The sequence below is a fragment of the Eschrichtius robustus genome, chromosome 13 (genome assembly GCF_028021215.1).
Source record: "Eschrichtius robustus isolate mEscRob2 chromosome 13, mEscRob2.pri, whole genome shotgun sequence".
Classification (NCBI taxonomy): domain Eukaryota; kingdom Metazoa; phylum Chordata; class Mammalia; order Artiodactyla; family Eschrichtiidae; genus Eschrichtius; species Eschrichtius robustus.
Genome location: NC_090836.1, coordinates 94,975,169 through 94,999,269, shown reverse-complemented (window position 1 = coordinate 94,999,269; position 24,101 = coordinate 94,975,169). Strand labels below are relative to the sequence as shown.

Here is a 24,101-nt window from a genome sequence, read left to right as displayed (position 1 = left end):
TACATCTGCTACACCATAGGGACGACCCTGATCTCTCACGTATATTCCAGGCCACATGGAATCCAAGCTAGGGCTAAACTGACCTGGCTGCCCTTTTCTTCCTCAGATACGAGATCCTGACACCAAATTCCATTCCTAAGGGCTTCATGGATGGGAAGCAGGCGTGTGTGCTCATGGTGAGTTGAGCTGCCGTCCCCGCCTCCTGTGTTGGGTGACCTGTGGCCAGAGCCCCTGTAATTGGACGGGGTCCTTTGGATCCATTGGCACCGTGCTCTCTTGTTTCTCCAACAAGCCAGTTCTGATTCTGCCAGGTGCCCTGAGCGGCAGCCCCCTTAGCCCTTGGTGGGGTCAGGACAGCGTGTGGGAGCGGGGTGGGGAGGAGGAGGAGGCCAGAGCCGCGGCGTGGCAAGGCTGTGGTGTGAGACGGCCTCTTCCTTTTGGGCACATTCTGGTTCTTTCTTGTGCATGTCTCCTCCGATCTTCACATGCAGTGTGGTTGGCGGGGCAGCTTGCCACCAGGGCACCACGACCAGCCCAAAGCCGCCGGTGTCTGAGTTTCTGGACCTTTCCTCTCTTTCCCCCAGCTCTGAACCAGTGCCTGATGGGCAGTGGGCACTGGATTCTGCATAGTGAATGAAGGCCCTGTGGTGACCCAGTGGCCGTGCTGAGGCTGTACCCACCCAGTCGTTTTTCTGCTTTGCAGGCAGGCGTCCCGCTGGGCCTGACGTGTCCAGAGTCAGTAGCCAGCACCTCCTGCTTGCTTTACTTCGCGTTCTTTCCAAAGAGTCAGCAGAGGATGGGCTGGGCTTGGGGGTGGGGGAGGAAAGAGAAAAGGGAAGAAAAATTCAACATCTGCTCTGTGCAAAGCAGCGCATTAAGGGACAGGGAGATGGGGGCTAGAAAAAGAGGGAGAAGACACAGCTCCCTGCTCTCTGATGCTTGCCACCTGGCAGAGAGGAGGCGTGAAGGATGGAGGGTGTGCCTCCAGCTCGTGTCTGGGCCGCTGTTTCTCCGGAGACTGAGTTAGCTGCTGGCCAGTGAGGGGTGTCCCCACTTCTGGCATAAGCAGGTCCCCTCCGTCCAGCCCTGCAGGGAAGATGGGCAGCTTGGGCTCTTTATGCCGGGAGGGAGGTGGGGCGCGTGGCCGGGGGATGCCCACAATGGCTCCACCTGCCCTGGTCTCCCCTTTTCACAGGGCCTCTTCCGGGCCTGCCGAGTCGTTCGTGGACACCAAGGCCCCCAGATCCCACTTACCCTATTCAAGACTCTGCCTCTTGGAGCTTGTTCTAAATCTCTTCTCTCCCAGGCAGACAGATGGACAGACAGACCCTTGCCAGTGGGCTTAGTAAGAGAGCCTTGTTACTGTACCAAAACAGCCAGGTAATGGTAATGACAGCTGAAGTCCATTTGGCACTGGTCACACGCTTGACCCTGTGCTTAGTGCTTTCTGTGCATTCTCTTGTTTGACTCCCACGGCTCTCCTAGAAAGGAGGTGCTATTATTTGCTTTGTTTGTTGACTTTTCTTTTAATTAAAGAAACCATTATTCCCATTTTGCAGCCACAGAAATATGGGCTCACAGAGGTTAAGGCCTAGGGTCATCTAGTTAGTATTTGATCCTGAGCTGGAGTCTGTGCTGGGCTTGGACAGAACAATGATGCTTGGCCACCTCCGCTTGGAGGGTGTCCTGACTGGGCATTTGTAGAGCGTGACTGCAGTGTGCGGGGCGGCACAGAGAAGGAAGAGGAGACCTCCAGGGTCCCTTCAGGGCCGAGAGTCTGTGTTTCTCTGCAAGTCTGACTCGCTACCTGCCCCATGCCGGCCCCCACCTGCCTGCTCCCCAGCGTGCCCCCAGCCCCGCTTTCCCTGCGCCAGGAGAAGGCTGCCCGCAGAGCAGCAGGACTGACCCAGGCTCCAGGCCCCTCCCCCGTCCTTGGCCTTGCTCCAGGGCTCCGCAGGGGTGGCAAGGGGTAAGTGGCCAACTCTCCTCCGTCTAGATCAAAGCCCTGGAGCTCGACAGCAACCTGTACCGCATCGGCCAGAGCAAGGTCTTCTTCCGGGCCGGCGTGCTGGCTCACCTGGAGGAGGAGCGGGACCTGAAGATCACGGACGTCATCATCGGCTTCCAGGCCTGCTGCAGGGGCTACCTGGCCAGAAAGTGAGTCCTGGGACACCCACCCCACCCAGCCTGCCCCGCGCCCGGGCCCTCCCAGCTCTCCTGTAGCGGAGGACACTGAGGAAGCAGTGGCCTGGGCGCCCTAATGCCAGTCAGGTGTCGCCCGGGGAGGCCCCCGTGGCCTTCCCTGCCCCCCTGCTTCCTGGATTTCTGCCTGAGGTTTAAAGTGAGCTAGTGGGAGGGGTGACTGTGCTTGGATTTGCTCGTCACGAAAGCTCCTGCCACCGCTATTCCTTCCTGTGTCCCTCACGTAAGGATGACACCCAGAGCCGGCTGTCCCCAGAGGACGCCATGCTCCCAGAGGAGGAGGCCATCCTTGAGTCCTGAGCAGCTCCTGTGGGGGTCAGGGTCTGACTTGCTGCAGGAAGGTGGGTGGGACAGCTGCACATCTGTCCCCTGAGCCCTCCGTGTCTGTGCTCAGGGGTGTCTGTTCCAGCCTGAGATCTGAGCGCTGGGGGATGCAGCATGAGTTTGTGGTGTTTGGACAAATGGACCTGTGTAGGACATCAGCTACTGACATTCTCCCCCTAAACCAAAGCCACAAGACTGTGGGTGGCACCAGGGTGGGGAGCTGCAGTCGATAGATGGACTTAATGACCAGGGCTCACACTTGACTCGGATCTGTGGTGACCTCTCTCGCCCCTGAGTGACCTCGGCCCCGGGCACCCTCTGTGAGGTCACCCACAGGATTCAACCTGAAGCCGACCTCCTTCCCGCCACGTCTGTTTCGTGGTGCCCCCGGCAGGGGTCGGTCCCTCCGGAAAGGCCTCCATGAGTGAGGTCAGGACTGTCGGGAGGGAGGTGTGCCATCCCCCACCTGGAGGGCTGACTGTGACCCTCGTCCCACAGGGCCTTCGCCAAGAGGCAGCAGCAGCTGACGGCCATGAAAGTCCTGCAGAGGAACTGTGCCGCCTACCTCAAGCTGCGCAACTGGCAGTGGTGGCGACTCTTCACCAAGGTGGGTCTGGAAGGGCCTCCGCGTGACACGGGGGACGAGCAGGGCTCAGGCCCTGGGGCTGGCACTTTGCCTTTGCGTCCCTGTGCCCAGCACAGGAGCCCGGGATGATCCTGCCCGTGGGATCTAGAGGGGTGTGAGCCGGGGCATGTGTCCGGCGTGGACGGCCACGGTGCTATCAGGCTGGGCTAGGGCGGCTGCAAGGGCGGCTCCCGGGATGTCAGGGCCCAGCCCGCCCACCACGGCTCCACGTGGCGACAGTGCTACCCCCCAGAAACCACGGGCAGGTGAGAATCTGCAGCCGGCTGGGTGGGTCCTCCCGAGCCTTTACAAAAGTTCATTAATTATTAAAGTTGTTCAGGCTGCTTTTGTTTATGATAAGTGATCTGTGGTAATTGCGAAAAGTTAGACTAACCAAAAGGGTAAACAAGAAAATAAAAATTCACCTGTAATCCCTTCATCCTTGTGCCAATGTCGATACTGAATAGATGTTTCAATATTTAGTCTGCTTTTTAAAAATTATTTTTTCACTCCCGGTAAATCTCTGCTGTGTAAACCACACACGTTCTTACGTAGCTGAGCTTTGACTTGTATAAACAGTCACGTACTTTGCATTTTGCATTTAAAATTCCTTCATGAGCATCATTTTTAAAAAGTCAGCATACTGTTCCCTAGAGATGTTTCATAATTTATCTGACTATTTTTCCAGCAATGGATGTTTATCTCTCTCTGAAATTTTCACTGTTATAAACAATGCTGTCCTGAACATCTTCATGCACGCATAGGGGTAGTTTCCCCGAAATGTAATTAGTGGGTCAGAGGCCTATGGCACACAGTACCAAATTGATTTCCAGAAAGATTGTACCCATTTGCACCTCCTCTGCCCTGCGCCCTACCTGCCCCTCACTCTCGTGAGCTTGCGCTTCCACAGGTGAGGGGAAAGCCCCACGGCTCTCAGCCCGGACAGGCATCTTCCCCTGAGCGTGTTTCCTCCTCAATCTCCTCTCCTAGGTCAAGCCGCTGCTGCAGGTGAGCCGGCAGGAGGAGGAGATGATGGCCAAGGAGGAGGAGCTGGTGAAGGTGCGGGAGAAGCAGCTGGCCGCTGAGAGCAGGCTCTCAGAGATGGAGACCCTCCAGTCCCAGGTGGGTGTCTGCCAGCTCTGCCCAGGCAGTGCTGCCACCTGCTGGCAACCAGTAGGCGAGGCATGCCTGGTTAATTTCTCTGCAGACCCTGTTGGGGGTTTTGTGATGTAGGAAGGCTACCCCATGGGATGGAAAGCTCATGAGTGCGGGGTTCAAGGCCCAGCCCCTCTCTGAGCCTGTTTCCTCGGGATCTTGATGTACAGCTCACGGAGCGGTGGTGAGGGATGGTGGACGTGATGTTTAAACATGCCTGGCAGCTTAAGCGTCCTGAGACGGAAGCTGCTCTCATCAGCAGGGCTCTCCCTGCAGGAGCCTGCACTGGAGACCAGTTCTCCTGTGGGTACAAGTGGCCCGAGGCGGCTGTAAGAGCTCACATTTCCCACGTGTTCTCGCAGCTCATGGCTGAGAAGTTGCAGCTGCAGGAGCAGCTCCAGGCAGAAACAGAGCTGTGTGCCGAGGCCGAGGAGCTCCGGGCCCGCCTGACCGCCAAGAAGCAGGAGCTGGAAGAGATCTGCCATGACCTGGAGGCCAGGGTGGAGGAGGAGGAGGAGCGCTGCCAGCACCTGCAGACTGAGAAGAAGAAAATGCAGCAGAACATCCAGGTGCCCGGAGGAGGGGCAGGGCCGGACCCCAGGCACGGGGCGGGGGATGGGGTGCGTGGGGAGCAGGGGCACCACAAGTGCCATGGGAGGACAGCCTTCATCCCGGGGGCAGCCTTGGAGACGTGTTCTCTTTGGGACGTTTTTTTTTTGTTTTTTTTTTTTTACGGCCGCGCGGCTTGTGGGATCTTAGTTCCCTGACCAGGGATTGAACCCAGGCCCATCGGCAGTGAGCGCTCGGAGTCTTAACCACTGGCGCACCTGGGAATTCCCTGGGTGGTTCTTTCTGACATGTGTGTGTCAGGTGCCTGTTAGCGCTGCCCCACTGAGCGTTGAAGCCAGTTTAATTCCCCTCCTCCGTCCTCGCTCTGGCTGGTCTGAGGAGCGGAGGGTGGATGCTTGCTGGATGAGGCCCCTCGGAACACGTGACCCCGCGATTGGCCTGGGGTTCTTGTCCCCACACCCCAGTTTTAAATACATGACCGCACACGTGGGGGCCGGGCCCCATCCCAGTTGCTCAGGCGTCGCCCTGGCTTCACGTTAGGAGCTGGAGGAGCAGCTGGAGGAGGAGGAAGGCGCCCGGCAGAAGCTTCAGCTAGAGAAGGTGACCACTGAGGCCAAGCTGAAGAAGCTGGAGGAGGACCAGATCATCCTGGAGGACCAGAACTGCAAGCTGGGCAAGGTGGGGCGGCAGTCCGGCAGCCAGGGCACCGGGGCAAGCGGCTGGGTCCCTGTCAGCATCCGCCTGGCGACAGGTAGCAGCTGGGAATCAAGTTAGAGGAGAAGGAGGGGCAAGGTCAGGATGCAGACCTCCATCTCCAGAGGATGGGGGTGGCCAGGTTGACAGGGCAGGACGGCTGCCCGGGACCCTGTGATGGGGGGAGTTACGCTGGCTGTGTGGCCGCTTGCTGTGGCATTAGGGCTCCACTGGTGGCCACACAAAGCAGAAAGTGAGAAGAGCAGGGGCACTCTGGGGGGTGAGGAAGGGGGAGGTCGAAGGCATGGAGAAGGTGGCGCCATCCCGCCTGCCCTGAATTCCCTCGCTGACACTCCCTGTCACCTGGTGGCTCTTCTTACCTGAGCAGAAAAGGGTGACGCAGGCCCAGGAAGGGCTTGGGCACCCCCTTTATGGGTCCCAAGGAGGCTTACCCAGCTATTTCAGAGGAGCTAGTGACCTTTCAAAATGACTCCTTTGATCTAGGAAATCCTAATGAACTTGACCAGGTGTTTAAGACCCTGCCCCACCATTCAGTCCTCAATGTCTGGGTGAGTCGTGCCTTGAGGAGAGCTGACGTGTTCTGCGCTCAACTGACTTTAAGCTCTGACCCACCCTCGCCCCCCCAGGAGAAGAAGCTGTTGGAAGACAGAATAGCCGAGTTCACCACCAACCTCATGGAAGAGGAGGAGAAATCTAAGAGCCTGGCCAAGCTCAAGAACAAGCACGAGGCAATGATCACCGACCTGGAGGGTAAGGGGGTGGCGGCAGGAACGGTCGGGCTCGGGATTGCTGGAGTGTCCCCTGCTCGGGGGCCCAGCCTGGGCCTCGCTGCCAGGAGCTGGAGTGCCGGCCGGGTCTCCCACTGGCTCTGAGCAGGCGAGGCTGGGGTCTGTGGTATCCGGCCACTGCCCTCAAGACATGGGGGTCAGCGCCCGCTCCCCGTGGAGCCTGGACCTCCAGGCACTGGTTGGGAGGGACGCTCCCCCAAGTGACGAGCGTTGAGAATTGAGCTCTGGCGTTTCTCTCGTGTCGCGCACCATGCGTTTCACAAGCTTCTGAGACTTCCTAGGAGCTTCTAGGTTTGATTGCGGCTCTGCCACTTACTAGCTGTGTCATCTTCTACCTATTAATCTCCGTGAGCTTGAGTTTCTCTTACCTCTAAGCGGACACAGCGAAAGGGTGAGTGTGAGGACTGAACTGAATAACGCGCATGGACGTGCTGTGTGTGTTGTAAGATGCCGGGCAGGTATCGCGAGAGGCCATTGCTTCACGTGGGGCAGGGAGACAAATCATGCCTCCGTCTCCCTGTGCCCTGGGATCCGTGGTGTCTAGGAGGATGACACAAGCCCAGGTTTGTGCTGTCTGGGGACCCCTTGTCCCCCTGCCCCTTGAGAGGAGTGGAACGGGGGGCAAGGGGAGCCCAGACCACCGGGGGGGCTCTGAGCTCCAGCCAGAAACCACTGCTCCCTCTGTGGAGACGTGGGACAGCCCGGTGCGCAGGGCAGTTGTCAGTGCCCAGTGGACGTAGGGCTGAAACCATCTGGGCTGGTCGCTAGGAGAATTTTCCCAGCTTGGTTTCTTGGCCCCTCCTGGGTTAAGGTGTTCAGGCCATCAAGGGGAAGAGACGTCCTGACACAGAGATCTCTTCACCTGGGAATAGTCTGAAAGACTCCATCATGCAGGAGGTCTTGGAGCAGCAGGCCTGCTGGATTGGCAGACGTGAAAGTTTGACACTAACAAGTGTTGCCAAAGATGTAGAACAGTCGGAACACACACACGCTGCCAGTGGGAGTATAAATTGGTAGACAGTTTTAGAGAACAATTTTGGAGAACAATCTGCCAGTGCCTAGTGAGGTTGAAGCTTTGCCTGCAACCCATGCCTCTTGTCCATGTGCGTTGGGAGTCATGGGCAAGAACGCTCACAGCATCGTGGCTCAGGAGGGCACACAGCTGTAGGCTGTGCCCATCTATCCTACAGGTGCCCATCAGCTGTAGGATAGACAGATAAGTTGTGGTGTGTTCACATGGTGGAATACACAGACAGAAGTCCAAATGGATCGATTACAGTGACACTTAAGTTGCTAAATCTCAAGATTTTAACGTTGAGCGACAAAGGTAAGATGAGGAATAAGAGTCGCCAGCCCTTACTGCGCACACTCTATGGGCAGGCGCGGTTCCAGGGGCTTTCAGATACCAACACATTTGAGCCTCCCAACAGCCTAAGGAAGTAGCTTGTCTTATAGCCTTACTACTCAGATGAGGCACAGAAAGGTAAGGACATCACCTAGGTGACGTCATAACAGGAGTTGTAAAGCCCATTGGACTCTGGCCCCGCTGTACCGTCTCCATAGAATTCATATAGAACAGATCCCTAATGTAAGTTCAGATCCATGCAAGACTAAATGTTATAATTTTTAGGGAGGCAGACATGGTGGAGCCTCAAAGGGAAACGAGGGAACTGTAAACACGAACTTTGGGGGAATAGTTCCCTTGGTGGGAAGGGTCAGTGGGTGGGGTTGGGGAGACAAGGACTTGGAAGCTTATGGTGACGTTCTTTTCCTTCATCCAGGAGTTGGGTATGAGTGTGAATCATGATCATTTAAACAGCACAGATGTTTTGTAACAAATATTTGGCATCTTATGTAAGATTTGAAGACAAAGACAGATCTGTAGCCACTGAGGGGTCTGTTCGCATCTCTCCATTCTTCCTTCTCAGAGCGCCTGCGAAGAGAGGAGAAGCAGCGTCAGGAGCTGGAGAAGACCCGCCGGAAGCTGGAGGGAGACTCCACGGACCTCAGTGACCAGATCGCCGAGCTGCAGGCTCAGATTGCTGAGCTCAAGATGCAGCTGGCCAAGAAAGAGGAGGAGCTCCAGGCTGCCCTGGCCAGGTGAGGGCCAGAGCATCAGCCAGCGCCCAGACTCTCAGCGTGCCCCCTGCTGTGGTTCTTGGTGCATCAGTGAACTGCGGGCACGCGCTTCACTGTTGTCTTGGAAGCCAATTAATGACAAAACATTTTCTGTTCACTAAAAGTGCAGTCTAGGGCTTCTCTGTCACTTGTAATTTCCAAAAAAGTCATCCACAACCCTAGTCATCCAATCATAGCAATTCTTTCCTTTTTAAAATTTCGTGGCTACAGACATGCTTTTTAAAAATAGATTTTATTTTTCCAGGCATATTTAGATTCATAACAAAATTGAGCAGAAGTTACAGCGAATTCCCAAGTTCCCACATGAACAGCCTCCCTCATTAGCAACCTCCCCCACAAGAGTGATACATTTGTTACAATTCGTGAACGTGCACTGACACATCATTATCACCCAAAGTCCGGAGCACATTTGTATTTTTACTTAGTTGCTGTAATCATGGACTGTAGCATTTTATTTCCTTTTTTTTTTTCAGTTAACATTTCATTTTTTTTGATGTTTAAAGCACTGAATCTTAATTTGGAAAATGAAATGATTCTTCTGTGAGGTTTTTGAATTCTCCAAGTGGAATAGCGCTAAGTCTTCTGGATACGTCAGATGTTTTTGCTGAGAAGAGGTCCTAAGGGCCATGACTATGACTGCCAGAAGTGGCTTTGGCTGCACCTCTCTAAAGCCTTTTCTGCAGACTCTGCTCTGCGTAGGTGACAGTGACCTCATTCTGATGTTGTTGCTCTCTTTGGCAGAGTGGAAGAAGAAGCCGCCCAGAAGAACATGGCCCTAAAGAAGATCCGGGAGCTGGAATCTCAGATTTCTGAACTCCAAGAAGACCTGGAGTCTGAGCGTGCTGCTAGGAATAAAGCTGAGAAGCAGAAACGGGACCTCGGGGAAGAGCTGGAGGCTCTGAAAACAGAGTTGGAGGACACTCTGGATTCCACGGCTGCCCAGCAGGAGCTCAGGTGTGTCTTGGGACCGACTGCCCCAGTCACTGAGGGACAGGGGTGGTGGTGCAAGGAAGGGGAGGCTGTGGCCTGGGAGGGGTGGACCCCAAGTCTCTGCACACACACAGTGGCCTGTTGTCATGGAGCAGAGAGCTCGGAAGCTGATGGGTCCTCAGCAGCTTCTCCCTAGAGTAGAAGAGCTTGGCTTGGAGTTGGGATGAGGCAAGGGTGGGCTTTAAAGCTGAAAGGCTACAGAAGCCTCTACAAAGTGTGTCTGCGGGGAATTCCCTGGCAGTCCGGTGGTTAGGACTCTGCACTTCCACTGCAGGGGGCACAAGTTCAATCCCTGGTGGGGGAGCAAAGATCCTGCATGCTGCGTGGTGCAGCCAAATAAACAAGTTAATTAATTTAATTAATCTGCTTATGACTCACTCCTGGCTCCTCGTATTTAGAATAAAATCCAATTCCTTACATAAAAGGCCTACGGTACATTAAAAAAATAAATACATAAATAAAGTGTGTCTGTGAGCCTGGGCTGTAGGATGGATGGCCACGGAGAGAGGCCAGCGGGCAGAAAGCTGCCTGGGGTGGCCAGTGCCCCTTGCCGAGTGCTCTCTGCTGCCACAGAAGAGCCCCAGGGCAGCCTCGCTCCTGGATCCCCGGCCTCCCTCCTGAGGGCGTTTCTCTGTCCAGGTCCAAACGTGAACAGGAAGTGAACATCCTGAAGAAGACCCTTGAGGAGGAGGCGAAGACCCACGAGGCCCAGATCCAGGAGATGAGACAGAAGCACTCGCAGGCCGTGGAGGAGCTGGCAGAGCAGCTGGAGCAGACGAAGCGGGTGCGTGGGCCTCCCCAGGGCTGGCTGCGTGAGGCTCTGCCGCCGTCAGGGGGACCCTTGCAGAGTCTAGACTCCAGCCCTTCGTGGCTGTGTGACTTGGGGATATAGGTCCCTCTGTGCCTCAGTTTCCCCGTCTGTAAGGGAGGCTGATGATAGCCCGTCTCATGCAATTAATGTGAGAGTTGGAGTTGGTAACATGTGAGGCACTTAGATAGTAACGGCTCAGTAAGTTGTTCAAGAATCATTTATTCTCATTCTCATTATTATCTTGTTCATCAACCTGCCAGACCAGAAAATTTCATGGAATTGGAGCGACTCTGAAACTGAGTTTCAGAGGGCCATCGGGGTCCCCTTTTCTGAAGCCCATCCCTTCTCTAGAACACCCCCAGTAGGTGGTCAGTTGGAGTCTTCGTGGGAGAACCCTGGGGATGTTGACCCCAGATGGTTTCTCGGCCAGGCAGCTGTGTCCGGGCAGTTCCTGAGCAAGACAAGTCCTGCATCCCGTGGCTTCCAGCTCACGGCCACCCTTGGTGGCAGCCCGAGAAGGCAGAGGCTCTTCCACGTGGCAACCTGTACAATATTTTCAGAAACCTGCCTTGTCTACCTGTCTACCTTCAGTTTCCACCTGGTTCTGGGCAGGTTGAAGCCTTGCCTGGTCCTTTAGCTGTTTTCACCCAAAGTGACTTTGCATTCACGCTGGGTCCAGTTTACCCTTGAACTTGCCCGTGATGCTGTGGCCGGCTCGGTGTGGACTAGATTGGGATTGTCGTGGTTATTCTGTAAACTCGGCTTTTATGTTGTTTGGAAGAACATTACTGTGTTACTTTGAACATCAAATTTTCAAGAGGCTTTCCTGGAAGTCTAACTACGAACAATTATAATTTCCCTTATCCTACGATAACAGCGCTAAAATCTTAACATCAGCAATGATGACATCTTGCCCTTGGATGCTCCCTGAACCCCGTGCAGGAGGCCGGGCAGGGATGGTTTGAGAGCTGGGGGAGCCCACGTGCCGGGTGTCCGGCCCCAACTGGGTGCTGAGTTCACATCAGGCCCGAGCCGTCCGAGTCTGGGGCCCTTGCCTGCTCGTCATCCCCTGGACTTGCCCAGTGTCGTTTTTGCTGCAAAAGCAGCCGATTCTGGGTCTGGATCCGCCAGATCTTCGATGATGTTAGAAAGACCAGTCTCACGTCACAGGTGCCCCCTTTCACGTCTTCGCTTTTCTCCCCGCTGCCAGGTGAAAGCCAACCTCGAGAAGGCCAAGCAGACCCTGGAGAGTGAGCGAGGGGAGCTGGCCAACGAGGTGAAGGTGCTGCTTCAGGGCAAGGGGGACTCCGAGCACAAGCGCAAGAAGGTGGAGGCCCAGCTTCAGGAGCTGCAGGTCAAGTTCACCGAGGGGGAGCGCGTGCGCACGGAGCTGGCCGACAAGGTCTCCAAGCTGCAGGTGAGGCCTCCGCCGGACCTCCTGGGTCCTGGCCCACGTCGCCAGGGCTCCCGCTCTTCTCTCTCTCTCTCTCTCTCTCTCTCTCTCTGTCTCCGCAACCTGGCTCAGTCTGCGAGGCCTCTGGGGTTCAGCCTGTGACTCAGGTCCAGCACGGCCGAGAGAGCCGAGGTGGGGCCCAAGCAGCCATGGTCGAGCTCATGGGGCTTTGTCTCCCGTCCGTGTGCAGGTCGAGCTGGACAATGTGACGGGTCTTCTCACCCAGTCGGACAGCAAGTCCAGCAAGCTCACCAAGGACTTCTCCGCTCTGGAGTCACAGCTGCAGGACACGCAGGTAAGGGCGGCGACGGGTCCCTGTGCCCTCACGGCGTTAGCGGCCAGGCTTCTGGGTCTTTGTCTCAGAGCACCCTCCCCTGCATCCGCGGGCTCTCTGCGTCCTCCCGGCTCCTTGCCAGGTCTTTGCTGGCTGCCCCCTGAATCCGAGGGACTGCTCCCCTCTTCCACCAAGGGTATGGGGACCGCAAGGCCCTGACGCTGCGGGTCCTGAGCCCCTGCCCTCCCTGTTCTCGGAGTAGGAGCTCCTGCAGGAGGAGAACCGGCAGAAGCTGAGTCTGAGCACCAAGCTGAAGCAGGTGGAGGATGAGAAGAACTCCTTAAAGGAGCAGCTGGAGGAGGAGGAGGAGGCCAAGCGGAACCTCGAAAAGCAGATCGCCACCCTCCACGCCCAGGTGCGGAGCCGGCTCCCTGCAAGACACCCCAGGGAACTGTGGGTTGGAGCCTGCAGGCTGGGGAGCTTCTGGCGGGGCACCCACCTGGACTCCAGAGCACAGCCCTGCCGCTGGGTCCACCCAGGCCTCCCCGAGCTGGACACCTTCCCTTGGGGAGCTCCTGCCCTCCCCAGACCAGGGCTCATGCCTGGGGTCCCCAAGCAGAATTTAGGAATCCATGAACTTGGGTGGAGGAGATGTACATCTTCATTTCACCAATCTCCAGCTGGCCTTCAGCATTTTCTTCTGTTACGAATGTAGGCAACAAGCCGTGGCCCTGGCAGTGCCTGTGGCCTGTTCAGTAGGAACCACCAGTCATCGTGTCCGAGCTGAGGCCAGGCTTTGGGAAGGTCTTCGTGCTCCTAGCTACTCAGGAGCCTGCTATCTGCTGTGCTGATAAAGAAGCACGATGGTTACTGAACCACAGTTTTAAAAAATACCCGACAACTGCACTTTTCTATATTGGTTTCTTGGTAATCCTACATATTTTGCTTTATGCATGTTAAAACCTCGTTATGAGAAGGAGGTCATAGTCTTCTCTAGACTCTGAAAGGGTCTGGGGCCAAAGATAGACCAAGGGCCCTTTTCCGGATCCTGTCTTAGGACTTAAACGTGCCAGAAGATCTGCCCCAGGTCGGGGAGGGTGCAGGCTCAGTTCCGCACCTGGGTGGCGGTAGGGAGTGTGTGCACGGTGGCAGCTGTGTGTCCAGATGTGAGGAGGGGGCTGTGAGACAGACGCCTGCAGGCAGGGGGCACCAGGCTGCTGCCTGGGGGAGGGGAGGGGGGAGGGGGAGGGGAGGGGAGGGGAGGGGAGGGGAGGAGAGGGGAGGGGGCTTCCCACTGTAGGCCTCCGTCTTGGTACGAGCGGCTGGTGCAGCTCACGACTGAGAGGCCTTCCCAAGCTGACCTGCGGTGACCGCCTCCCCTGGGCTCCATGCGCTAGGCACCTGCCCTCTGCAGAAGCTCCATTTCCCTGGCCCCAGAGGGAGAGGGAAGTGGTTGGGGGAGCCGTCTCCGTAAGTGGGTTGGCACCCTGTTTCTCCGCTGGCGGGTGGCAGGCCAGCCCCCAGCTGTCCCAGGTGCGGGCATGTTACCTGAGCAGGTGCCGTGCCGGGTGCCTCCTTACCCCTTGCTCCCGCCCAGGTCACCGACATGAGGAAGAAGGTGGAGGACGGCGTGGGGTGCCTGGAGACGGCCGAGGAGGCCAAGAGGAAGCTCCAGAAGGACCTGGAGGGGCTGAGCCAGCGCTACGAGGAGAAGGTGGCCGCTTACGACAAGCTGGAGAAGACCAAGACGCGGCTGCAGCAGGAGCTGGACGACCTGCTCGTGGACCTGGACCACCAGCGGCAGAGTGTCTCCAACCTGGAGAAGAAGCAGAAGAAGTTCGACCAGGTGGGTGTTGTTGGTGCTGCCACCGCCTCGTGTCCTCCCCTCTGCAGACAGCCTGCCTCGGGCAGGGGCCGCTGTCCATCAGCCCAGCCCGGGGTCACCATCGCCCAGCTCGGGAGGAGGCCCTGGGGGGCAGGCGCTCAGAGGGCCCTCCCGGACTCCAGCTCGTTGAGGTGCCTGGAAAGAAAGCGCTCAGAACTGGGTGTCTTCACACGATAGGTTTGGGAGCAACTTTTCCCCTTTCTTGGTTTTTTATGTTTTTCGAATCTTCTCTAATTCGAATTTTTCTTTATACGTTCGTAACTCTTGCTTACTCCAGGAGATCTGAGGCAGCTTACCGAGACGCAGACAGTGGGGTGGGATAGAAAAATGGCATAAAGCAGGGGTCGGCAAACTGGCCGAGGGCGCCCACTGCCTGTTGTGGACAGAGGTATTGTGCACAGCTGTCACTACAGCTGCTTTTGTGCTAACGTAGCAGTTTACGCAAAGTCTGAATTCACACGTGCAAAGTCTAAAGCGTTTCCCATCTGGCCCATTTAAGAAATAAGTCCATGGAATAAAGAGGTGCTGAAGCAAAGGGAAGGGGAAGGGGGGAAAATAAGATGATATGGTCAGGGTGGGCCAGCGCAGGGAAAAGATGTCTCACATCCTTGGAGGAGGGCCACATGGGATTCGCGCCTCCGAGCAGCCAGATTCACATTCTTTTCAAGGTAAACGCCAACCAGTCATTCAGGAAAACTAGGGGCTTTCCGGGTCCTGAGGGTGAAATATTTACTTCCTGTGGGTTCTCCTGGAAGGGGCACTGAGTGTCATAAAGAACCTTGGTTACTAAGTGATAAAAGTTACACAGACGCTAATGGGTTGTGGCAGAGGCCATCTCCGCCTTCGTCTGCTTACGAGGACACACTGCACAGCACGTGTCACAGTCGGAAGCAGCCGGCTCGCTGCTCGCCTTGGTCCCCCTCCCCCCAGGCCTGGCCCCTGGGACCCTCCTTCCCCAGGGAGTTCGGGGCCGGATGCTTCACCTGCCAGAGGCCAGCAGGCCCTGAGCTCTTTCTGAGAGCCGGTCGCTCGAGCCTCATGGTGCCCGCCTGTCTCCCAGCTCCTGGCCGAGGAGAAGACCATCTCCGCCAAGTACGCGGAGGAGCGCGACCGGGCGGAGGCGGAGGCCCGGGAGAAGGAGACCAAGGCGCTGTCTCTGGCCCGGGCTCTGGAGGAGGCCGTGGAGCAGAAGGCGGAGCTGGAGCGGCTCAACAAGCAGCTCCGCGCGGAGATGGAGGACCTCATGAGCTCCAAGGACGACGTCGGCAAGAGCGTGCGTCCCCGAGCCCACGGCCCTCACTGGGGCGGGGGCGGGGGAGGGGGGAGATGGCCTCAGGACGCGAAGGGTCAGGGGCTCACGGACACTGAGGCCGGGGACCCTTGGGGCCTCGCGCCCCTCTGCTCCTGACCGGGTCCCCTCGGCGGCAGGTCCACGAGCTGGAGAAGTCCAAGCGGGCCCTGGAGCAGCAGGTGGAGGAGATGAAGACCCAGCTCGAGGAGCTGGAGGACGAGCTGCAGGCCACCGAGGACGCCAAGCTGCGGCTGGAGGTGAACCTGCAGGCCCTGAAGGCCCAGTTTGAGCGGGACCTGCAGGGCCGCGACGAGCAGAGCGAGGAGAAGAAGAAGCAGCTGGTCAGACAGGTGCGGACGGCCCTCCCGCTCCCCTGGGCCGAGGCGGGCAGGGAGCCCTGGGTTCTGGGGCCTCCTTTCTCCTTCCGCTGGGACTGTGGGAGTCCCCTGATTATGCCCTCCACGCCCTCACATCCCAGTCCTCTGCCTGGGGGTCAGTCACCCCCTCTACTAGGGTTTTATGGTCAGGAATCTGCACTGTCCCGGGAGGCCCCGTGGACGCCCCGGGACTGGACCAAGCCCACCTGGGCCGCAAGCTGAGGCAGGGTCTGTGGGTACGTCCGGCCTCCTGAGCCGTCGGCATCTCCCCAGGTGCGGGAGATGGAAGCTGAGCTGGAGGACGAGAGGAAGCAGCGCTCGATGGCCGTGGCTGCTCGGAAGAAGCTGGAGATGGACCTGAAGGACCTGGAGGCCCACATCGACTCGGCCAACAAGAACCGGGACGAAGCCATCAAACAGCTGCGGAAGCTGCAGGTGAGCTCAGGCGGGACCAAACCGGATCCGGCTGCACATGGCAGCGCTGGGCTCAGCACGGGGCTGGGACACTAGTGGGGTGGCCGATGAATGCTGGCAAGTGCCACCTTGCCCTCCCCGAGGAAGGTCTTGGGTGCCTTTAGCTCCATCTCACAGATGGAAACCCAGAAGCTGAGCAGAAACAAGCTAGTCAGAAGCAAACTTGCAGTAAGATTGTTGTCTTTGAGTGCCTTAAACAAAGAAACAAACAAGTGTACACCTAGAAATGCAATGGCGTTATAGTCACTTAGTCACTTAGTGGCAGATTTCTAGAATAAACCAGACGTGACCCATTCCAGCCTTAATGGACGATGGTGGAAGGTTCCAAGCTGATGGTTCAGAGAAGCAGCCTAGAGCACAGAACACGTACTTGGCCTCATCAGTAATGAAAGAATAATAAGTTTAAAAAACCAGCTCTGAGATGCCACATCATATCCAGCAAACCAGCAACAATAAGAACGAGTGTAAACGCTGGTGTTTGCAAGGTCGTAGGGCATAGGTGCTCTCATTGCTGGTGGCCGCTCTACCTGGTACCACTTGGCCGTGCCCAGCAAGGGTTGTATCCTTTGGCCTGGGGAATCCCAATTTGGGATTTATCTGCAAAAGGAAAAAAACCACAACTATTTCCCAAGATCTTCAGAGTTAAAACGAATCACCAGTGAACAAAGGACATATGACCACGCCATGTTGCCGGGACTAACCTGGCAGGTGGCCGTTGACCTGGAGCAGTGGGGATGGCGCCAGAGCGCGGGATCCAAATCAACAGGAGGTGGTAGAAAGTAAACAAAAACGTAGCTGGACTTGTACCCACCCGGGGACTAACGCTGCCGCAGGTGTGCTTTGTAAATCCTAACAGTCAAAAGCGTGTAAAGATGGTATAGAATAAAGGGAAGCTTTGTCTTTACTCTTTTGCCCTTTTATAGCTATGTTGGTTGAATGTGGCCGCGGGCTGAGACCCAGCCATCGGTCCCCGTTAGCGGGGTGTCCCTGTGCGGGGGGTGGGCACACGGGAGTGGCTGGGATGGTGGCACCAAGCCTCTCCTCCCTGCCCTCAGGCCCAGATGAAGGACTACATGCGGGAGCTGGATGACACCCGCGCCTCCCGCGAGGAGATCCTGGCGCAGGCCAAGGAGAACGAGAAGAAGCTGAAGAGCATGGAGGCCGAGATGATCCAGCTGCAGGAGGTGGGCCGGACCGGAGCAGGGCGCTCGGGGCCTCCCCCCACCTGCCTGGGCCACCCGGGCAGACCTGGAAGAACGGGCCAAGCTCCAGAAATGGGCTGGGGTGGTTCTTGCTTTCTGCAAGAACACCCCTCAGGGTTTCATGAAGTAGCAGGGCTCCCTGGTGTGATTAAAACGTGTGTGTGAATCAAATTGTCACCCCCTGGGGCCGGCTCCCTCATGAAGCGAGGCTTTCACCACCGCCTGCTGTGACTTGCTGCCTGGCGAGGAGGGGTCCCTCGCAGAGGCTTACGGCACCGAGTGTCCCCTTGGTGGCCTTGTCCCTCACACGAGGCAGGTTGTGAAAGCGTTCCCCAGGCTCTAGGCAGTCTTCTGCCTTGAGGACGCTGGCTACCAGGTTGCTCCTAGCCGGGCCAGGCATCCAGGCTCTCCTCGTCTGCCCTGCCCAGACCGGCTGTGCCCTCCTGCACACGTGGGTCTCTGGTGAGGCCGCCTCACCCTCAGGGTGAAGCCCTTGCCCCTGCCGGCTTTCAGAGCCCCGCACTCTGGCCTTAACTCACGTCTTTGTCCTGTCGCCCCTGCTTCCTGTCTGCCTGGAAGGTAGAGGGACTGGCATCCCGTCAGGCCAGGATGATTTCCTGTTTATTGCAACATCCCCGGCACCTGGCTTAGTTTTTAGCACTTAGATATGGGGGCTGTGTAATCATACGGTGCCTAAGCTGTGACTTCAGAGGGGCTCCTGAGAACGGGCTTCATGGAGGAGGCAGGCCTGGGAAGGGGTTTGGGAAGAGGGGGCCAGGGGCTCACAGTACCGGGGACAGAGGAGGGCTGTTGGCTGCGGGCGGCCCCGGCGGGTCACATTCCGGGTTCCCGTGGCAGGACCTGGCGGCTGCCGAACGTGCCAAGCGCCAGGCCCAGCAGGAGCGGGACGAGCTGGCTGACGAGATAGCCAACAGCAGCGGCAAAGGGTGAGCCGGCGTGAGCGCGGTGTGTTCCGCGGGGCGAGGAGCGAGCGGGTGAGGGGTTCCCCGCTCTGGCTCGGCCCCTCTCACCTCTCCCCCGACTCCCCAGTGCCCTGGCGTTGGAGGAGAAGCGGCGCCTGGAGGCCCGCATCGCACAGCTGGAGGAGGAGCTGGAGGAGGAGCAGGGCAACACGGAGCTGGTGAACGACAGGCTGAAGAAGGCAAACCTGCAGGTGAGCGGCCGGGCCTCTCTCCGCACCAGGGCCGCCTCGGTGACGTGAGTGGGCCTCCCCAGTGGCCGAGGCAGAGGCAGCCGCCCCCTGATGCTTAGGGGGCAATGTCCTGGTGCCTGCACTGGCTCCTTGGTTCCTCTCTCTCGGGTGTTGTGCTGCTTCTGGACCCTTCACGTTGGGCAGCTCCCTCTTCTGGGAAGACCTAGTGATCAGCGGCCCTGCAGGGTCCAGCTGCCCCTCCTCTGCCCCCAGCCGGGATCCCCGCCTTCCTCAAGGTCACCAGCCCTTCTTCCCACAGATCGACCAGATCAACACCGACCTGAACCTGGAGCGCAGTCATGCCCAGAAGAACGAGAACGCGCGGCAGCAGCTGGAGCGCCAGAACAAGGAGCTCAAGGTCAAGCTGCAAGAGATGGAGGGCACTGTCAAGTCCAAGTACAAGGCCTCCATCACCGCCCTCGAGGCCAAGATCGCACAGCTGGAGGAGCAGCTGGACAACGAGACCAAGTGGGTGCCCCTCGCCCGTCACCGGGCACCATCTGCCAGCTCCTCTGTGTGCCCATCCCTGAGACTGTTTCCCCCCATCCTGACGGGGCTCTCATCCCTTTCCCTGGGGCCTTTTGCTGGGGCTTGTGGAGTTTGAATAGGACCCACAGCCCACTTCTAAAGTTGGGGAGCCTGATGACTCTCTGAGGGCTGAATCAGAGAGGTGGGGTTCCCACCCGCCTGGGCAGCCCATCCGTGGGCTCAGCAAGACTGAGACTTCTTTGGGGGTAATGGGGGTCAATCTTCCTTTTTCCTAGCTTTTTTTTTGGCTGCACTGAGCAGCGTGTGGCATCTTAGTTCCCTTGACCAGGGATTGAACCCATGCCCCCTGCACTGGAAGCGCAGAGTCTTTAACTACTGGATCGCCAGGGAAGTCCTCTTTTTCCTAGCTTTATATGTGCTCTCTGAGATGTGTCAGTTCCCTTCCCTGAACCTCAGTTTCCTTATCTGTGAAATGGGGCTAATCCCAGTGCCTTCATAAGAGTGTTCAGTAAAGACGGTCCACCTTAGCATCAGGGGAAGTACCAGTGAGGCCCAGGAATGGGTGGCCCGGCCTGTGGATTTGTCGGCCAGACCCTCCGAAAGAGGGTGCCGCCCTGAGCCTCTGTGTTCATGCCTTTCAGGGAGCGCCAGGCGGCTTGCAAGCAGGTGCGTCGGGCCGAGAAGAAGCTGAAGGATGTGTTGCTGCAGGTGGATGACGAGCGGAGGAACGCCGAGCAGTACAAGGACCAGGTGTGTTGGCGGTGGAGCGGGGCCCTGCCCCTTGGCGGCTGAGGGCGGGGAGGGCCACAGGCATGCGGGGTCGTGACCGGGGCCCCTGCCACACGTCTCCGCAGGTGGACAAGGCGTCCACCCGCCTGAAGCAGCTCAAGCGGCAGCTGGAGGAGGCCGAGGAAGAGGCCCAGAGGGCTAACGCCTCCCGCCGGAAACTGCAGCGCGAGCTGGAGGATGCCACAGAGACCGCGGATGCCATGAACCGTGAGGTCAGCTCCCTCAAGAACAAGCTCAGGTGAGCCCCGCCGGCCCCACCCGCCCATTCACAGGACCCTCTCTCCTTCAAAAAGTTAGTTTGTCCTGAAAAGCAGAATTTGGAAAATGAAGCTCCTATAAACTCGGTCACCTTTCTCAGCTAGATGTCAGTGAGCAAGGCGCTTAATGACGCCGAGAAAGTGCCAGTCAGAGAGCCCTTCCTCGTCCTCCTTGCCTCCTGGGCTGTAGCCCGGCCTTTTTTTTTTTTTTTTTAAATTAATTAATTAATTAATTAATTTATGGCTGTGCTGGGTCTTTGTTGCTGCGCGCGGGCTTTCTCTAGTTGTGGTGCGCGGGCTTTTCATTGCGGTGGCTTCTCTTGTTGCAGAGCACGGGCTCTAGGCACATGGGCTCAGTAGTTGTGGCACGTGGGCTCAGTAGTTGTGGCGCACGGGCTTAGTTGCTCCATGGCATGTGGGATCTTCCCGGACCAGGGATTGAACCCGTGTCCCCTGCATTGGCAGGTGGATTCTCAACCACTGCGCCACCAGGGAAGTCCTAGCCCGGCCTTTTAAATAAACTCTCCGGGTGATTTATTCCCGTCCTGCCTGAAGAGTCTCTTCCTGTCGCAGCGCTAAACCCAATGAGAACGTTTTCAGGTTTTGTCAACTAGAAGTTGCTCGAGGCAACCCGGCCGGTCCCTGGCACAGCTTTAGGCGCTGGGTGAAGACGGGCATCTTCTGACTCTGAACCAATGGAAAGGGCTGCTTGGCGATTCTCAAAGGAGTGTCACGTTCAGGCAGCATGAAATGGTTGAGGCAGAGGGTCTTTTTGGTCGAGATTCTCACTGCTTACCTCCTTTTCCCAGTGATCATTTTTTTAAAGCATAAAAGCAACAAGAGCAGACAGTCTAGTCAGTGTGTGATATCGATTTTCTTAGCCGGGACCGGAAGGAGATGCCTGTCTTTGTACATTGTACACAGTCATTGTGTGTCTCTTAGTTTCACCTGTTTGGTACTAAGTGTGATCAGGGGGTGGCATTTTGCAGAGGCAGCTTCATCTGCTCTTGTGCCTCCCCCCTTTTAATCAGCCCCCATTACCTGACGGTTTTTTGCTAGTGTTTTGGGTGAAAGTGGGAAGTTTCAGGCCAGGGGGGGCAGGAGGCGACAGCCCTCCTGTCCCCGCTGGACGCTGTGTCCCCGGAGGCCCCCCACCATCCCTGTTGCTTCTCCCCGTGGGATGTCAGGAGCTAGTTTCCCTCTAAAGGTCACTTTGAAATACATGAGCAGTACTGCGGCCGCCTGGCCAACCCTGCTGACCGCTGCCTCTGCCCCCAGGCGTGGAGACCTGCCGTTTGTCGTGCCCCGCCGAATGGCCCGGAAAGGTGCCGGCGACTGCTCGGACGAGGAGGTGGACGGCAAAGCCGACGGGGCTGAGGCCAAAGCGGCCGAGTAACAACCTCTTCTTCTCCTGCTGCCCAAGACGGACGACAGGACCGACTCCGCTTCCCCTTCCCAGCCCCTGCAGCACCCTTCCTCCCTCCTGGGACTGCTGTGACCGTGACCCCACCTCGTCCCCCCAGGCCAGGGGACCTCAGGCCTCACCTCCCCGCCCATCCCCCCAGGCCTCCTTGAAGGGCGTTCCGGCTTCCTCTGCTGCAGCCCCTCCTGCCCCCCTCCCACCATCCCCCCCGCCCCCCGGAATCTAATACCAAAGAGTCAGGGTCCTGGGCCCTGGCCCAGGAACAGAGTGACCAGCAGGATCTCCCCCCTTCCCTTGCCGAAAAGCACAAGATGGTGAGGTGAGGAGGGCAGGCCTCCGGGGATGGGCAAGAGAGTTTTCTACGAATCTATTTTTCTTCAGACTAAGGAGTTTTGCTAGCCCGACGCCCCAGAAGAGTTCTCACCTTCCCCCGCCTCCGCCACCCTCTCCCTTCTTTGCTGTTGGCAATCACACGCGGTGACCTCACACCCTCTGCCCCAGTGGCCCCCCACTCCCGTGGGCTCTGGGTGGTCCGGCATGAGCAGGCCCAGGGGGTCCACCTCTGTGCAGGGCACAGGAAGCTGGCGCGGGGAGGGAGGGACGTTCCTCCCCACCCCTGCCGGGCGGAGCCGCTGTCACCTTCCTGATTCTGAAATGTCTCAAGTGCAATGATGACCCCTTTCCCTCCTTTGCCGAGGGCAGCCCGCCCCTGCTGCAGCAGGGCTTCTGGGCTGAGAAGACAGGGCCCAGGGGCCAAGCTGGAGAGGCCAGCAGTGACCTCTCCCAACACTCTTGGGGACCAAATATATTTAATGGTTAAGGGACTTGTCCCGAGCCTGACAGCCAGAGCAGTGGAAAGGGCCAGGTGATCTCGAACCTACTCCAGGACCGGGGCCCGAGGGTAGTTGACCTGCACCGTTGACTCAGTATAATTCAAGACTCTGCCATCTGCACAGATATTTTTAAAAGAAAAAAAAAGTTGTCTTTTCTCCCTCTAACTGTAATAAATGGTAAAATTCCAAGTCTTTATCACTGCCTTTCCTTTGGAACCACGTCTAGAAGAGAGTAGCTTGCCCTACACTGGTCTACACTGGTGGCTGAATTTCCCTGTATTCCTAACGGTTTTGTATATGCTGCATTTAGACTTACTTATGGCAAAGAAGGCATTTTTTTTTTTTTTTTTAAGGAAACAAACTCTCAAGAAATCATGAAGATATATAAAAGCTACATATGCCTAAAAAGCTCTGAATTCAGGTCCCAGTTGCTGTCACAAAGGAGTGAACAGAACTCCCACCCCTGCCCTTTTTTTATATAATGAAAGTGCCTTAGCATGGTTGCAGCCGTCACCACTACAGTGAGCTGGTTTACAGATGTTTTCCACTGAGCATCACAATAAAGAGAACCTTGTGCTATGAGCCGTGTGTCTGGGGGTGTCTCTGCGCCGGAGCAGGTGGCCTAGAAGGGACTGTACCTGGGCCACCTGAAAGGGACTGTGCTTTCCTTCTGCAGCAGGCACCTACTTGGTGCAATTTCTGGAAGCTTCAGGAATGCAGCACGGCTGGGGCACAGGCTCCAGTAGGGAGTGACACTCTGCAGTGACAGCCTGCAGAAAGGCAGGCTGGCCCGATTCAAGGATGCTAAGAGTGTCTCATAAATCTCGGTTCCTTTCAATTACTGAGAACCTACTATGTGACTGACACTGAGCTGGCCTGGGGGATAGAGATACAAGGCCCGGGCGCTAACTTCCAGAAGCTTTCTTAGTCATCAGATGATGCAAAGCCTGCCCTAAGGAGATTCATCCCAGGTGCCGTAGAAGGGGGGGGGGGTAACGAGGGAGTCGGTGCCGAGGCCTGTGGGTACTGGGGCAGGGGCTCTTCACAGGACTGTCAGAGCCTTTGTTCCTTCCTTCTTCGTTCTTTGAACAAAGGCTGAGCATAGACCAGGCTCCTTGCCAGGTGCTGGGAGTGCGAGGGCAGGGGAGACGGATGTCCCTGCAGTTGCAGGCAGGAGGGGAGGCAGGAAAAGGCTCTCCGTAGAGAAGGGGTTTGGTGCCCACTTGATTCAAGGTGTGGACTCGCGGCAGGTCTGCATGTGGGCCCTCGGGGCCACCGTGTGGCTGGCCCGGTTGCTAAGGAGAGCTGCAGGCTCCTAGACAGGGCACCCACCAGGCCTCCAGCAGCCGACCCGGCCAGCCTCCGAGCAGGTGCACTTTCGGGCCCTGGGAAGGGAGCAGCAGGAGGTGATGGGAGAGGCGGGTGGGCGCCGGCGCTGGAGCCTGGGGTGCTGCTTCCTGTCAGCAGGGCCACGCTCCCTTAGAGGCTCTGGGCGGGGGGCCTTCCTCGCCTCTCCCAGCTTGTGGTGGCTTCAGCCTTCCTTGGCTTGTGGCTGCATCACTCCAATCTCTGCCTCTGTCTTTTCGTGGCCTTCTCCCCCAACTCTGTTGTCTCTCTGTGTGTCTCTTATAAGGATGCTAGTTATTGGATTTAGTGCCCACTTAGATAATCATTGTTGATCTCAAGATGTTTAACTTAAGGGATTTTCAAACACCCTTTTCCACATGAGGTCGCATTCACAGGTTGCAGAGATTAGGTCACAGACATACATTTTTTTTGGGGGGGAGCATCCATTTAACCCACTACAGGACCCGACAAATATC

General features: G+C 57.3%; 1 protein-coding gene across 1 annotated transcript in view; it reads left to right on the top strand.

Annotated features, from left to right (window-relative positions):
- The window catches only part of MYH9 (myosin heavy chain 9), a 91,429-nt gene extending 68,569 nt beyond the window's left edge, over window positions 1-22,860 (top strand). The window contains exons 18-41 of the mRNA XM_068562103.1: window positions 107-176; window positions 1,997-2,157; window positions 3,025-3,133; window positions 4,142-4,273; window positions 4,669-4,875; window positions 5,417-5,554; window positions 6,217-6,340; window positions 8,307-8,478; window positions 9,259-9,471; window positions 10,147-10,291; window positions 11,529-11,735; window positions 11,962-12,066; window positions 12,308-12,460; window positions 13,643-13,891; window positions 14,991-15,203; window positions 15,359-15,571; window positions 15,872-16,033; window positions 17,128-17,256; window positions 18,133-18,221; window positions 18,325-18,448; window positions 18,747-18,955; window positions 19,618-19,726; window positions 19,831-20,003; window positions 21,301-22,860. Of these exons, the coding sequence (XP_068418204.1) occupies window positions 107-176; window positions 1,997-2,157; window positions 3,025-3,133; window positions 4,142-4,273; window positions 4,669-4,875; window positions 5,417-5,554; window positions 6,217-6,340; window positions 8,307-8,478; window positions 9,259-9,471; window positions 10,147-10,291; window positions 11,529-11,735; window positions 11,962-12,066; window positions 12,308-12,460; window positions 13,643-13,891; window positions 14,991-15,203; window positions 15,359-15,571; window positions 15,872-16,033; window positions 17,128-17,256; window positions 18,133-18,221; window positions 18,325-18,448; window positions 18,747-18,955; window positions 19,618-19,726; window positions 19,831-20,003; window positions 21,301-21,418 (3,724 nt within the window). The 3' untranslated portion in view covers window positions 21,419-22,860. The remainder of the gene's footprint in view (window positions 1-106; window positions 177-1,996; window positions 2,158-3,024; window positions 3,134-4,141; window positions 4,274-4,668; window positions 4,876-5,416; window positions 5,555-6,216; window positions 6,341-8,306; window positions 8,479-9,258; window positions 9,472-10,146; window positions 10,292-11,528; window positions 11,736-11,961; window positions 12,067-12,307; window positions 12,461-13,642; window positions 13,892-14,990; window positions 15,204-15,358; window positions 15,572-15,871; window positions 16,034-17,127; window positions 17,257-18,132; window positions 18,222-18,324; window positions 18,449-18,746; window positions 18,956-19,617; window positions 19,727-19,830; window positions 20,004-21,300) is intronic.
- The last annotated feature ends 1,241 nt before the right edge of the window (window positions 22,861-24,101 follow it).